This window comes from Pinus tabuliformis, chromosome 2_2, assembly GCF_031772625.1.
Source record: "Pinus tabuliformis cultivar Carrire ecotype Pingquan chromosome 2_2, CPIR1, whole genome shotgun sequence".
Lineage (NCBI taxonomy): Eukaryota > Viridiplantae > Streptophyta > Pinopsida > Pinales > Pinaceae > Pinus > Pinus tabuliformis.
In genome coordinates this window covers 687,075,378-687,092,430 of record NC_142300.1, presented here as the reverse complement: position 1 = coordinate 687,092,430, position 17,053 = coordinate 687,075,378, and the positions used below count along the sequence as shown (strand labels likewise).

At 33.5% G+C, this 17,053-nt stretch overlaps 1 protein-coding gene across 1 annotated transcript; it reads right to left on the bottom strand.

Moving 5' to 3' along the window:
• Positions 1–2,406: 2,406 nt before the first annotated feature.
• LOC149194524 (uncharacterized) lies at positions 2,407–2,874 on the bottom strand. The gene has a single exon (XM_089407692.1). The coding sequence runs from the start codon at positions 2,872–2,874 to the stop codon at positions 2,407–2,409; it is 468 nt and encodes a 155-aa protein (XP_089263818.1).
• Between the last annotated feature and the right edge of the window lie 14,179 nt (positions 2,875–17,053).

Sequence of the window (17,053 nt, the reverse complement as noted above, 5' to 3'; positions counted from 1 at the left end):
TAAGATTGTCCTATTCATTCTTTCAGATACACCATTTTGTTGGGGATTATAAGGCACAGTTGTTTGATGTTTGATCCCATGTTGGCAAAGATAGTTTTCAAATTCATTTGATGTGTATTCTTTTCCATTATCAATTCGAATAGACCCAATATGAGATTGTGCATCATTTTCAATCCATTTATGAAAGTTCTTGAATGTTTGAAAAGCATCAGATTTGTTCTTCAATAAATAAACCCAACACATTCTAGTGTAGTCATCAATAAATGTCATCATATATTTATTTCCATTTGCAGAAGGAATAGGCATTGGGGCACATAAATCTGAATGAATGAGTTCAAGTTTTCTATGTGCTCTTGAATGTGAATCATGAAAACACTCTTTTCTATGCTTTCCTATAATGCAAGCATCACATTGCTTAAATTTCCTAGGAATTGTAGGCAAACCAGCGACACCATTTTTCTTCAACAAGCGGAGGCTGTCATAGTTCAAATGTCCAAATCTAGCATGCCATAATAAACTTGATGGAAGTGTACCTTCTTCATAATGAGAATTGTATGAGAAATGTTGTGCACGAGCAGAGGTACCTTGCAGCTTGAGAAGCCTTTCTTCTTCTATTCCCCTCATGACAAGTGAGTGGTCAGATGCTTTTCTCACCTCAAGCTTGCCATCAAACATATGAATGGAGTGACCTTGCTGGCGGATGTGGACCAAGGACAACAAGTTTCTCTTCAGCTGTGGGAGATATAGAACATGATGCAGAAGAAAGTCTGGAAGACCAGGCAATTTAAGCCTAATTGTGCCAAGCCCTGATGGCTTGATTTTTGATTGGTCTGCAAAGTATACTGCTCCATCAACATTGTCAGTAAATTCTTCAAAAAAATCTTTTCTATGAGTCATGTGGCAAGTTGCTCCTGAATCAAGCAACCAATCATTTTTCCAAGAAGCAAGTGAAGCATTAAATAAGTCTTCATTTACTCTGATATTACATTGTGCCACAACATAATGAGTGGATTCAGGTGCTTTACCTTTTTCTGTGTCATTAGTTTTACCTTTCTGTTGGTTTCTTTGTTGCTCAATTTTGTCCCATGGTAACTTGCATGTAGAGGCATCATGTGATCCATTTCTTTTGCAGCGTATGCAGTGCAAGCCTGTCTTTTCTCCTTGAGAGTGTCTGCCCCCCCTACCTCTGAAATATCTTCCTCTTCCTCTTCGACCACCTCTTCCTCTGGAAGAATCTTGAGCAGGATTATTTTCTTTATGAGCAAGGCACACAGCCTCTTCAGAAGGTTTAGGGGCTATCTTCTTTCCAAAGGCTTTCTCTCTTTCAGCAAATTTTTTTACAAGAGAGTCAAAGGTAATATCTTTAAGATTTCCATTTGCTTGCAATGACTCAAGATAATTGGAGTAAGTAGGATAAAGTGCCTTGAGAAAAGCGATAAGAGGAATATCCAATTCAACCTTAGTGGCTTTGATATCATGCATTATATATTTTACTTCGAGTGCAAGAGCAAGAGGATCATTATTTTGCAATTCAAGAGTGAAGAGTTTAATCATGAGTTGAACAACTTCAAGTGCAGAATGTGAGTCATAGAGTTCTTTCAGCTTTTGTAAGGCTTCGAAAGTAGTTGAAAATGGCGAAATATGGCGACTCACCTCTTCACTTACAGATGTTGCAATTAATGCATAGGTTTTGTTGTTCTTATTTTCCCAAATGGCGAGCTCTTTGTCTAAGGTAGGTTGTTCTGGCTCTTTGTCTCTGTTTCCAATACACACTCCTTTCCACAACTCATTGAAAATAAGGATGTGTTTTATCATGTGGGACCACTCAGGATAGTCAGGTTCTTGTGCACACGATCATCAAAATATAAATAATCTTTTATATCCCAACCAACACATTAATCGATTTTTTTGACAAGAGCTCAACCCATATGGTTATTGCAGCAGCATTCGGCATTCTCCAAAAAAACACACACAACCAGTGAGGCAGTGTGGGAAAACAGTATGGCTACCGATGGAGAGGCAGCACGCATGTATTAAAATGATGTATTAAAAACAGTGTATTAAAACTATCCAAAAGCCACAATCCACGATTGCATACACTATTCAGATACCTCCTGCGCATTTATGTATATGAAACACTGCCTTTTTTTTTTGGAGAAAACCTTTAAATATATATCAGCATTATATATATCAAAACAGTGGCTTTATATATACCAAAAACACTGCAGCGCCAGCATGTCAAAAAATGGAGGAACGCTCACCGCACCAGAACGGGATGGCTTCCACCATGCTTCCGCTGCGCAAGACCGTGATCACCTCCGCCTTCCATTCTTGCACTGTTGACGAGGAGTCTTCAGAGACCTTGTGTGTCTACGCAGTAGCTCCTGCCATACGCTGGCCCATTGACTACAAGGACATCATTGTTCCAGCTAGACGTTTGTCCAGACCAGATGCAAGATCAGTCAAAATTACTTCTGCATGCACACCATGAGCTTCTAAAGTCTTCTTTGTAACTTCAATAGCTGCAGAGCTAATGTCAGTGGCAAAGTATTGGATCCCAGCGCCTTCCCCAAGCATAAGTGCCAATGATGTTATCACATATCCAGTCCCACATCCGAGTTCTAAACACAAGCTTGGTTGAACTTCCTCAAGATCGGGTTCGAGCGGGGCATCTACAAGTGCAAATGAATCATCACAGGGCTCATAAACTTCTGAGTGGTGCCCAACAAGACGAATGTCTGCACTCTTCCTACGTAAGGTAGAGGGGGAAACCAAACTTCGGATCCTGGTCTGGTCGTTGCTACTAACTTGGGATGTATGCACAGGAGCAACAAGAGCTTCTACATCGAAAATGAAAATGAAGAGCAGTAGCATTCATTTGAAAAAACGCATATGGCCGCGTTCACACACCAGCGTTCAGCGTGGCGCAAACTTGACAGAGGGCGCAGACTTTTAAAAATGCATACAATATCAAAAAAAACATATATGACACTGCCTGGAGCAGGCTTCAGGCAACCAGGCAGAATATAGGCAGGAAACTGACACTAGGAATTACACAAAAACTAATTTCAGGAGCTAGCTCTGATACCATGTCAGACCAGGCAGTGACTCCTCAAAACAATTCGTTGATTTCATTTAGGTTGGTGTTTATTATATACATGAGAGAGAGACTGTTCATTTCATCTCCCAATGACTATTCATATTCTCTATTATTTATTTACATCAATTTCAGTTGTTCACCCAATCTTGATGATTAGGTGTCAACAGTTTTGAGTGACTCTTTCTTTATATATATATATATATATAATATCAAATAATTGGTTCATATATCATTATAAATATTGGAAATTCTTTAATACTCATTTTCTACCATAACCTGTGTTAAAAGAATTTAAATAAAAATATGTACTATAAAACATAATTAAATCATTTAACGTATTAAAAATTAAGTTAATTTGTTTAATAATTTTATTAATATTTGTTAAAATAATATATTATACATAAAATTTATTAAATATGTGTAAATCCATATAATATTTTATATACCTCATATTTTAAAAACAAATTGAAAAATATATAATGCTTTCAAAACCATTAAAACAATCATCACTTCCTCCCCTCCTCCCTTTTTTTATTTGCGCTGGCCTTCATTCTTAATAAATATAGCCTTAATTCACGTTCAGTCACAAAATGTCCAATTCATTTGATGATAACTTTTATAGTCATGTTTGCGAGCTACAAATAGTTAAGAGGCTACACATCTATTATAAAATGAAACCGTTTTTTAAAGGCTTATGCACTTTCATTTATGTGAATGAGTTTTTTTTTTTTTTTTTTTCATCTCTTTTCTATAACTCAGCTCAAACAAATTTATTTTTATTATTAGTATTATAGAATGATTTGTTTTTTAAACGTATACACTTTCGCCTATGTTCGTGTCTGTTTTAAATTTGTTGTCTTTTAACAACTCAACTAAAACAAATCTATCTTTATTACCCATATTTTCTTTTCTGGGTATATATGGTGCAGGATACACAGTTCAATAGATGATCAAAGTGTAAATACGAGCCATGGGTTGGTTGGTTTGAAATGGTAATATTCGTTCTATCATTTTATTTCAATATAGTTTAACTTTTTTTTGGGTGTAATATAGTTTAATTTATAGATAAAATAGATTGTTTTATTGAAATCTCAGTAAAACAATTTCAAGAAAGTATATAATTTTTTTGCTATTTATAATGCATAAATAAACGAATAAATGAATTTAGTACCCTGCTCGGAATCCGGTAAAACAATTTCAAAAAAGTATATGATTTTTTGTTATTTAAAATGCATTTTGAATACATAAATGAATTTAGCACCCTGAAAAATCTATGGGCACATGAATTCTACAATTAAACAACTTAAACTCAAATTTTTAAACATTTATAAAAGATTTTAGTTAAAATTAACTAGAAAAAATGTTAGACTATACCCTTTTATTTCTTATATTTTTAATAACTTTACTAAAACAATTTTTTTTTTTTACTAACAAGCCAAATTAAAAACTTAAAAAATTATGTCCCATCACAACTTTCTATATAAATTAAAAAAAATTAAAAATAAAAATAAAATAAAATAAATCACATTTATTTAAATAAAATACATTAAATTTATATTTTAAATTTTAAATTTCCGTAATAAAATATTTATTTAAATATTTTATTCTAATAAAATACGTTAAATTTACACTTAATAAAATTTAAATTTTAACTTTCCAAAACTTTTATAATATAACACAAATATTTATGGTAAAATTGTACATTAAATTTATAGTCGATAGGATTTAAATTTTGAATTTCCAAAAGTTTTATAATATAACACAAATATTTATGGTAAAATAGTATAAATTGTTTATTAAAGAGTTATGTAGTTGTTATTTTATTTCCTTTCTTATATGATAAGTTATATGGCCATAACGTCATTATATCTTTTAATTTAAGTAAATAAAAGTACATAACAATGAAAATTATTTATTAAAATGTTTGATACTTAAATTTAAAAACATTGTGTTGCATGAAATGTTACAATTTCTTAGTACATTCAATATCTTTTAATTTAAGTAAATAAAAGTACATAACAATGAAAATAATTTTCATTAAAATGTTTGATACTTAAATTTAAAAACATTGTGTTGCATGAAATGTTACAATTTCTCTTTTATTAGTACATTTATATTTGTGTATGGTGATCATAATCTAATAGTTAATTCTGGTTTTCCCTTAGTTTTGTTCTCAAAATATAGTTAGTTGTTATATTAAGTGTTGTCTTTTAACCATATTATTATAAGTGTCTGCTAAAACATATATGGCCATCATAATCCAATAGTTAATTCTTTTTGCTTATGGGTTTCTGGTGGTCTGGGTGTAGGTGTAATGGATAAACGTTCAAATCCAGAAACGATTTCTGCAAGTTCAGGTGGAACTTCTTCTTGGATTTCCTTTGGAGTGCCAATCATCTACCTCCAAACTTGTTTATTCTGCTAAATTAGAAGAAATGTTTAATTTTAGCCGCAATATGACAACCCTTCAATTGTCGCGGAATCAAAAGGAATTCAAACTTTTGGTTAATTCCTTATCGCATCCGCTTTTCCCACGAACATTATCGCGCAAACTCTCCGCTGTTGATCTTACCTTTCTATCCAACAGTTGTTGGTTCACTCGATCAACAAAACTAATCGGCGATCCTCCACCATTAATCAAGGCACCCCTGATCCAACGATTAATAGCGATATCGGACAGAGATCTTGCGCAATGTTTACCCATCTGATAAAGTGGTTTTCTCTCTCCACCTAAATGCTACGTGTCGGTCGATTAATGGAATCGCTTAGAATTTCCAAAAGACAGTTTACCACTTTTACTTACCCGATAAACAACTTCACTAATAAAACCGCTTTTATTACTTAACTAATGCACGAGCTTATTGGCGCACGATGACCGTTAGATCTATTGGATCTGTAGATCGAACGATTCTAGACTCCTTTGGATTAACACGTTTTTGTCAGGTTTTCTTTTCTCTATTCTACCAAACTTAACACCTCCTGTATATTTAACTTGTCTCAAACCATATTCTCCGATGTTTTTAGAACATAACCAAATTATTTCAAAACATGGAAAACGCAAGATTGGGCGATACAATACAGATTTTACATACTCTAATTCAAAAGTCAAACTGGAAATCAACAAAACTCAGAGATATTTCAAAGGAATAAAATGCCTCCAGGATTGACCAATTATACACAAATACACAGAGATACAGTTTCTGTAACTTATTATTATACGGCCTAATCAAGCCAAATCAGTCAAAAATCCCCTTACAATCATTTAGAACTTACATAAATACTATTTCATTCTAACAATCAAATTCTTAATCCATGGATCGAATCTACCTAATCTTAGACAATATCTAATCTAGTTAATATTCTCCTTGAGAATCTCAACTGAATCTAAATAGCTTGAATTAATTATAAAATCACTCAATCCCTAAATCCTAGCTCAAATCCTATCTAGAAAACTTTGTAAATTGATAGCTAAAGGATCCCACTCCTTTGCTTGTAAAACTTTTTTGTATTTTTGGAATAAATTCGAAGCATTTTGTCTTCAAGCCTCATGCTCCTGAGGACAAAGCTCTTCATGGACTCCTGTCCATGAGCTCTTCTACAAAACTGCCCAACTTCTTTAGCATGGCATCTGTCATCCAAGTAGCTTCAGCAATTGGTTGTTCCTTCCATTTGACCAAATACTGAAAATACTCCTGTCCTCTTGTCTTCTTCAACAATTTCTTGTCCAAAACCCTCTCTGGCTTCAATTCCTTTGCTATAGGTAACTGTTTTACCCAATCAATCTCTTGTTCTTCTTGATCCTCTGCTATGTCATTTGCATTTTCACTTTCATACCTATACAAATCAGCAACATTGAAAATTGGAGATATTTCAATATTAGGGGGTAATTCAATTTCATATGCATTTGCAGAAAATTTCCTCAAGATTCTGCATGGTCTAATTTTCTTAAACCTTAGCTTGTTATATTCCCTTTTTGGAAATCTTTCCTTCCTTAGGTGTGCTAAAACCAAATCTCCAACTTCAAAATTAACTTCTCTCTTCTTCAAATCTGCTCTGCTCTTGTATTTTATGTTGTTGTCCTGTAATTGTTGTTTTACCTGTTCATGTATTGCTTGAGCTTCTGTAGCAAAATCTTCTTCTTTAGCACTTCTCATTTCAGCTTTTCCCGAGTCTCTCAATTCAGACACTCCCCTTGGGTGCATTCCATAAGCTATACGGAATGGACTCTGCCCTGTACTCCTATTAGGAGAATCATTATAAGCATATTTTTCCTGCGCCAATACTTGATCCCACTGTTTTGGATGTTAACCTGCAATACTTCTCAGAAGATTACCCAAGCTTATGTTTACGACTTCAGTCTGTCCCTCAGTCTGAGGATGATAAGCAGAATTGAAACTCAATTTAGTTCCAAGCTTCTTCCACAATGTCCAACAAATCTGGTGTCTCTGTCTGAAACAATGCTCTTAGGTAACCCATGTTATCTTACAATCTCCTTTAAAAACAGATTAGCAATGTGATAGCATCGCTAGTTTTATAACATGGAATAAAATGTGCGATTTTTGAAAATCTGTCAATTACTACATAAATTGAATCATGTCCCCTTTGAGTTTTTGGTAAACCCAAAACAAAGTCCATACTTACCATATCCCAATGCCTATCTGGAATAGGTAATGGAACATACAAACCTGTGTTTTGGCTCCTTCTCTTTGCATACTGACAGACTTTACAATTTTTCACATACTTTTCCACTTCAGCTCTCATCTTTGGCCAAAAATAAAACCAGTTCAACTGCTCATAAGTCTTGTCTGCACCAAAATGTCCTCCTAGTCCACCACTATGTTTCTCCTTAATCAAATTTTCTCTCATAGAACAACTTGGTATGCACAGCTGATTTCTTTTAAACAACAGTCCCTCTTGCAGGAAATAATCCAACCACTTGCTTCTATCTAACATAACAGGATTTCTACAAGCTTCAAATGCCTCTTTAAAATCTAGATATTTCTCATATAACTCTTTAAGAAAATCAAAACCCAACACTTGAATTTGACTTTCTTGAACTAAAATGCTTTTTCTACTTAAGGCATCTGCTACTTTGTTTGATTGACCAGTTATATGTTTTAACACAAAATTAAAACCTTGAAGGTATTCTACCCATTTTGCATGCTTCTGGTTAAGCTTTGGTTGTTGCATAATGTACTATAATGCATGGTTATCTGAATACAGTATGAACTCCTTGGACATCAAGTAATGTCTCCACTTCTTCAAAGACTGCACCATTGCATAAAACTCCTTGTCATAAGAAGAATATTTCTTCTTTGACTCATTCATCTTTTCACTAAAATAAGCTATCGGCCTATCCTCCTGACTTAAAACAGCTCCAATGGCTTCTCCACTGGCATCACATTTCACTTGGAAAGACTTGTTAAAATCAAGCAAAATCAAAACAGGTTTTTCAGTGATCTTCCTTTTCAACAATTGGAAGTTCCTCTTTGCTTCAGCAGTCCATTTAAATGGTTGTTTATCTTTCTTTGTAGTGTCGATATTTGAAGCATTGATCTTACTAAAATTCCTTATGAATTTCCTGTAAAAACTAACAAGACCGTGAAAACTTCTTACCTCAAAGACACTTCTTGGTGAAGGCCACTCTATGATTGCTTTTATCTTCTCTAGATCCATCTTCAATCCATCAATAGAAATGACAAAGCCCAAATATACCAATTATTCCTTCATGAATGAACATTTCTTTAAATTTATCAGTAACTTTTCTTATTGTAGTCTCTGTAAGACATATTTCAGATGTCTCATATGCTCCTCCTTAAATCTGTTGTAAACTAATATATCATCCAGATATATTATTACGAATTTACCAATAAATTCTCTCAAAACTTCATTCATGAGCCTCATAAATGTACTAGGGGCATTCGAAAATCCAAAAGGCATTATCGTCCATTTATACAGTCCTTCATTGGTCTTAAAAGCAGTTTTCCACTCATCTCCCTCTCTAATTCTGATTTGATGATAACACTTTTTAAATCTAACTTTGTAAAATATCTAGCTCCACTCAAACAATCCATCAAATCTTTGATTCTAGGTAATGGAAATATGTACCTAATTGTTATCTTATTGATTCTTCTTGAATCAGTGCACATTCTCCAGCCTCCATCTTTCTTTGGGCTCAACACTGTTGGCACTGCACAAAGACTCAAAGTCTCTCTAATCAGTCCCTTGTCTAACAGTTCCTGAACCTTTTTCCTGATCTCTTCATTCTATGTGGGAGTCATCCTGTAAGCTGCTTTGTTAGGTAGATTTGCTCCTGGAATCAAATCTATGTGATGACTAATTTTTCTAATGGGTGGTAACTCATCAGGAAAATCATCCATAATGATATCACAATAACTATCCAGCATCTCTTGAATTTCAATTGGTAAATCAGAAACTTTTGTGGAAGTAATTATTACCTTGGGTTTGCAAACCAATGCAAAACTTACCTCATCTTCTTCCATCTGCTACAAGTACTCCTTTCCACTCAGCAAAAGGGTCTTTGGATCAGGTTTCTTTGATGTATCCTCTTCTTCCATTGGCAACAATGTATGATTGACATCATCTTTGCTGAGTTTTTATGTGTTCCTCTTTCCATCATGCATAGCTCTTATGTCATACTGCCAAGGTCTACCAAACAATATATGACACACATCCATAGGCATCACATTGCACATAATTTTGTCTTTGTATTTACCCAACTGCAACTCCACTTCAAATTGCTCATTCGCTACCAACTGATATCCCTTTTGAAGCCATGACACCTTGTAAGGTGTTGGATGTTTCCTTGTTTTCAACTTCAACTTCTCCACCACTTCTGTGGAGACCAAATTATATGTACTACCACTATCTATTATCATTTGACAACACTTCCCTTGAACCTTACACACAGTCCTGAACAAGGTTTTTCTCTGTGCTGGTTCAACAATTTCCTTAGCTGGTTTTAACAAAATTTTGTTGACTACCAAAGATTCCCCTTTCTTTGGTACATTCTCTTCTTCTATTACCTTTGTTGTTTCCTCTTCAGTTTTTGCAAAAAAATTCTTTCCTCCTATTCATTCCTATATTTTCTGGGCACTCATAAGCTTTGTGTCCCAGCTTGTTACATCTGTAACATCTGATTTCTCTTCCTCTACCTCTGCCTCCTCTTCCTCTGGAAAAACTCCCTCTGCCACTTGCATCACCTCCTGTGGGTGCATGCTGACTTGAGATACTGCTAGCTCCATCTCTAGGTGTTGTAGATCTTCCTCTACCACCTTGACTTCCCCTTCCTCGGAAAGTACCCCTATTTCTGGCAGACTGCTTCCTCATGAGTTTTTCTTCAGCCTTCAATACCATCTGATAAGCCTCTTCTACTGTTTTAGGAGACAATACATGTATCTCATCTAATTGGATCTCCATTCTAAGGCCATTCACATATCTTGCAACCTTCTCATATGTATCTTGGATTTGTCCTGCTCTTATACTCACTTTGTAGAATTCCTCTGTGTATTCCTTTACTGTCATAGACCTCTGTCTAAGATTTTGCATCTGTCTAAATAATGTTTGTTGATAATCACTTAGCAAAAACTTACTTTTCATTTTTGCCACCATCCTGTTCCAATTCTTAATTGGTTGTTTGCCAAGTCTTCTTCTTTCTGCTTGCACTCCATCCCACCAAAGTGTTGCACGTCCTTTCAGTTTTGTGACAACAAACTTCACCTTCTTTCCTTCTTCTGTTTCTTCATAATCGAAACATTTCTCCATGTCATTTATCCAATCTATCAATTCCTCGGGGCTTAAGCTTCCTGTGTAGATTGAAACTTCAAGTCTAAGCTTGGATGTGGATCTCAATATTGACTTGAAGAATCTCATTTCAGGAGTTACATCTGCAGGTTCTTCTTCTTCTGCAACTTTAGCTTCAGGTTCACTGACATCTCTAGGATCTGCATCTCTTCCCATTTCCATTGCTTCCAATCTAGCTTGCATCTGTTGCATAACTTCCAACACTTCAGCATTTGCAACGGGTCTTCCTCTTCTTCGACCACCACCTCTTCCTCCAACTCTGAAAGCCATGTTGGATTTCTTTTTCTGATCCTTGAGATCTTGTTCAATGTCAGTAGGTTGCTCTGATACCACAAATGGTGGTCTGGGTGCAGGTGTAATGGATAATCGTTCAAATCCAGAAATGATTTCTGCAAGTTCAGGTGGAACTTATTCTTGGATTTCCTTTGGAGTATCAGTCATCTACCTCCAAAATTGTCTATTCTGCTAAATTAGCAAAACTGTTTAATTTTAGCCACAATATGACAACCCTTCAATTTCTGCGGAATCAAAAGGAATTCAAACTTTTGATTAATTCCTTATCGCGTCCACTTTTCCCACGAACATTATCACGCTAACTCTCTGTCGTTGATCTTACCTTTCAATCCGATAGTTGTTGGTTCACTCGATCAACAAAACTAATCGGCGATCCTCCACTGTTAATCAAAGCACCCTTGATCCAACAATTAACAACAATATCGAACGGAGATCTTGCGCGATGTTTACCCATCCGATAAAGTGGTTTTCTCTCTCCACCCGAGTGCTACGTGTCGGTCGATTAATGGAATCGCTTAGAATTTCCAAAAGACAGTTTACCACTTTTCCTTACTCGATAAACAGCTTCATTGATAAAACCGATTTTCTTACTTGACTAACGCATGAGCTTATTGGCGCACGATGACCGTTAGATCTATTGGATCTGTACATCGAACAGTTCTAGACTCCTTTGGATTAACACGATTTTGTCAGGTTTTCTTTTCTTTGTTCTACCAAACTGAACACCTCATGTATATTTAACTTGTCTCAAACCATATTCTCTGATGTTTTTAGAACATAACCAAATTATTTCAAAACATGGAAAACGCAAGATTGGGCGATACAATACAGATTTTACATACTCTAATTCAAAATTCAAACTGGAAATCAACAAAACTCAGAGATATTTCGAAGGAATAAAACGCCTCCGGGATTGACCAATTATACACAAATACATAGAGATATAGTTTCTGTAACTTAATCTTATACGACCTAATCAAGCCAAATCAGTCAAAAATCCCCTTACAATCATTCAGTTTTTACATAAATACTATTTCATTCTAACAATCAGATTCTTAATCCATGGATCAAATCTGCCTAATCTTAGACAATATCTAATCTAGTTGATATTCTCCTTGAGAATCTCAATTGAATCTAAACAACTTGAATTAATTATAAAATCACTCAATCCCTAAATCCTAGCTCAAATCCTATCTAAAAAACCTTGTAAATTGACAGCTAAAGGATCCCACTCCTCTGCTTGTAAACTTTTTTTGTATTTTTGGAATAAATTCGAAGCCTTTTGTCTTCGAGCTTCATGCTCCTGAATCAGTTTCCCTTTGGTTTGTTCTCAAATCATGGTTGCTATATTAAGTGTTATTTTTGGTTAATTCATTTTGCTTATGGGTTTCCCCTTGGTTTTTTCTCAAAGTATGGTTGTTATATTAAGGGTTGTCTTTTAGGCATATTATTGTAAGTGTCTACTAAAATATATAGGTGCTAAAGTTACTAAATACAAAGGTTGAATTGTTGAGTTAGGTGAAACTCATCATTTTGCTAATTGTTGAGTGCTTCTAAAATCAAATATAACCTTTGACGAATATGATATTTTTATTTACAATAATTTTAATGTTTGCATGAATGTTTGTGCATAGATATTCTGTGGAATGTTGTGTATTTTTAGAAGAAAAAAATTGTTTTTTTAGATTTCGAGAATTATGCTAGTTTGTTAGATGACACCCTCGGTGAAATCTTGTATGCCTTGATGATTGTAAGATTAAACTGTTTATTTCATTAAGAAATGTAAACAAGGATTGCATTTTTTTTGGTAATGAATGATATTATTGAAAACAAGTTACTAATGTTGTCTATGCTCCATAATAAGTTGTTTACTAGTTTCAAGGTTATGTTTAGAGAAACATTAAGATTGAAAGCTAATGTGATTTCATGTCTCAAAGAGATATTTGATATTTTTTTAATTACCCCAATTAGTGATTTTGAATTTTGATGTGCAATATACATCAAGTGATGTTTTGATAGCTTTGAACTTGTAATTCCAACTTATTCTTCGTACTTATGCTTGGCAATTTACTAAAATTGAGTTTTTTCATTTGGAATGCTTTTTATTTATCTAGCTTGAAAATTTTATTTTTCCTAGTAATTTTGAGATTATGATTTGAAATTCTAAACACACCCATATGTATGTTGTCATAGCCTTAGGCTTGGTTTTTATATTCTAACCATGCCTATATCAATATTTTTTTGACCTTTTGGGTTCTAATTCTTTAGGCATGTGCAATTAAACTATGTACATAAATACATAAAAAACTAGAATGATGCCCTTGGATTCTAGTGTATAAATTTTACTAGGAGCGATTAATATTAGATGCTTGTAGTCAACGAAGGCTAAAGTGCCATTGACTTGTAATTTATACCTCTATAGACCTTACTATACAATCATGTTATGAAATAATAATAAAATATTTATTTATTTATATACATTTATTCAATTGGTTGTTCCAATTTTCTATATGTTCTCCTGAAGCGGAGGTCTCCTTCAAGTGGTATTAAAGCCACTCCTAGCCTATGGTTTTCCTATCTCATAGTATTATTAACTGTGTAAAAAACAATTACCAACACCATAAAAATTGTTTTACCAACTCAATAAAAGAGTTTCACTAAACCTAGTAAAAAAAATGATTGACTCCATAAAAAAATTTACTAGTCCCAATAAAATTAGTTAAAAAAATATTTTTTTTTTGCTATGCACATTCATCCCCACAAAGAATTCTTCATAAATTGACAATGAGGAAAACTAAGAATTCAAAATGACTTCAACCACCGGTCAGAATCGAAATTTCGAGCATAGGTATACTAATATTCTTTTAGAAGCGAAAATAGAAAATCTTGAACATAAGATTGATTGCCTTGAAGCAAGTTTTGACAAAGAAATTTAAAAAAAAAAAAAAATGCAAGAATTGAAGGAGGTTCTTAGCCTTCAAGATTATTATGGGGAGTATTTGGAGAAGGTTGAAGATGGCTATCATAATAAAAATTTCGAGGATGAGTTATGTGGAAAGGAGTTAGAAACAATTCCCTATTATGGGGGAAAGGTCATTCCAACCATAAATCATAGTAAAAGTATGAGCTACCACTACTCTAATGGTCCACCCTTTCGAATACCAGCATTATAATAGCCTTGGAGAAACATGTTGTAGTAATTCTATAAAAAAAATGGAGTAATATCCATTATCATACTAGTATATTATCTCATAGTACTAAACTTAAAATTAGTAAATTCTCAAAAGTGCCCATCTAAGTGGATCTACAACCATGTACTAGATATATAACCCTTAAAGAAAATCAAATTAAGAATACATTTGCTAAAGAATAAATTGAATTTGTTGCTTAGGTTGATTTGAATATGAATTATTATGAAACTGATCTCAATGGGGACAAAAATGGAGAGGCCATATTTTACCTCAATGAAGTAGAAGAATAAAGGGACAATCATCCTGATACACGATATTCCATAGCCGAACAATAGTTAAGATAAATTAATGGCATTCAATCAAAAACAAAACCTTGCATGCACATGAAGTCTATCTTTAGTGATGAGCAAAGATAATCTTATCAGTATTAAGGACTAATCTTCAAAAGTAGCTATGGAATTACATGTTTAAAAGAACTTCATATCTGGTATATCCTATAGATGTATGCAATACAACATGAATCTATGGAAATTGGACACTATTTGGGAAAATGTGGATGTAACTCACGTAGATGATATCTTGATGGCTAGCAAATATGAACGGTTCCTTCTAGTCAACACTTCTTGTATAATAGATGAAATTCTAAAATTGGAAACCTTTGTTACAAAATCAAACAAAAGTCAATTTGGAGTTGTTCATAATGGATCCATTTGGCCACTAAATCAAGTGCCAAACTTATTAGCTAGCATTGATACATCTCATATTAGTGATAAAATAGATGTAATCAATTATTAAGACTTTTTTTACAGTTGTATGAAGATTGAATGGCTAGGTCTCCCTTTAGAAATGTAAAATTTCTTACTCCTATACCTAGGCCTTCTAAAGCAATAATGTGCATTGGTAAAAACTATGTTTACTATACTAAATAAATTGATACATACAAAATAACTTCTAGTTGTATGAAGATTGAATGGCTAGGTCTTCCTTTAGAAATGTAAAATTTCTTACTCCTATACCTAGGCCTTCTAAAGCAATAATGTGCATTGGTAAAAACTATGTTTACTATACTAAATAAATCGATACATACAAAATAACTTCTAACATAGATTCTCCCAATATACCAAAGTATCCCATTATCTTCACAAGGGAAAAACACTTTATTATTGGACCAAGAGTTGCAATAATATATCCTCATTCAATAACAACCCAAATGGACTATGCAATTGATCTTGCAATGATCATCAAAAACTATGGACATGGCATAAAGGGGAAGGATTAAATGTCACATGTTTTTGATATATTATACTAAATGATGTAATTGTAATAGACTTGCAAAAGTGACATCAACAATGATTCACGAGGAAGAGTTGTCATAGATTTTTTTCACTATACCCATGGATTGTGCTAGCAAGTGAAATAAATGGTCAAGGCCTTTGATTTAGTGTTGGATTAACGGGGAATCAATACAATTGGATAAATGTATTATTGAATCTTTGAAGAATAACATCATCAACAAAGATTATTATGAAGTTGCAATATGCTTCTGTAACACTAAATAGAAGAAAAATAAGGAATAATTTGAGGGTATCTATGTTTAAATGTTCCTAAAAAATGAGAACTTGATCATCCAATGGTATACTTGATCAAATACTTCATCCATATAGAGGATAATTTCAAAAGAGTAATTGGGAATTGAAGTAAAATTATTCATGGATTAAGAGGAACTCCCCTATTCAATCCCCCATGGGTTACACAAGGGTTCCTCAAATATTGAAAAGTGTATATTATTATTTACCAATAGTGATGATTCTTTTGAAAATGTTGATGGTGGTTCCAAAGAAAACATGATGAGGACAACAAATCAATGGTCCAAAGGTGTGCAAGATTTAGTCGAAAAGTTTAGAGAACTTAAGGACCAATTAATGGAAAGGTTTTATAAGAAGCATAGTATTCAAAATATTACCTTAGTGATAGGAAATGGAATGTTTATTAGGTTAGACATATTCAAAAAACTCAAGAATAAAAACTTATCCATCGTAATTGAGGCATAAGTTTTGGTCTTTAAGATAATAATGAATAATGGAAATAAGGAAATTATTAATAAAGCCTTCCATACATGTGATAATGTTATCCTAACCTATCATGTTATTCCAACACATGTTTTTTAAGGATGTGCCAAGTCAACGTGTGAATCAAATAATGTTCCCAAAGGGTGATAATGGAGCGATGAATGTGGAGATGAAGAAAAAGAGTAAATCACGGTCTAATAAATACATATTAAACTTATAAAATATGAAAAAAATTATGAGTATGATGCATATGAATCTTATTATAAGAATGGAGTGATGAATGTGGAGATAAGGAAAAGGAGCAAATCGCGGTCAAAGAAACAAATGTTAAACTTAGGAAATATGAATGTAATTAAGAATATAATGTATTAAGCTTAGAAAAGATGAAAGAAATTATGAATATAATGTATTTGAATGTGAGCCTAAATAAATGGGTTTCTTCTACCACAATAACCACATTAGAAATCCTAGGTCCAACCTTAAAGGCATGGACAATATCCTGAGCAATCTTCAAAATAAACACGTTGTTACCATGAGGAGTATTATAAAATCGTTTCTTCAATTTGAAGTTAAGG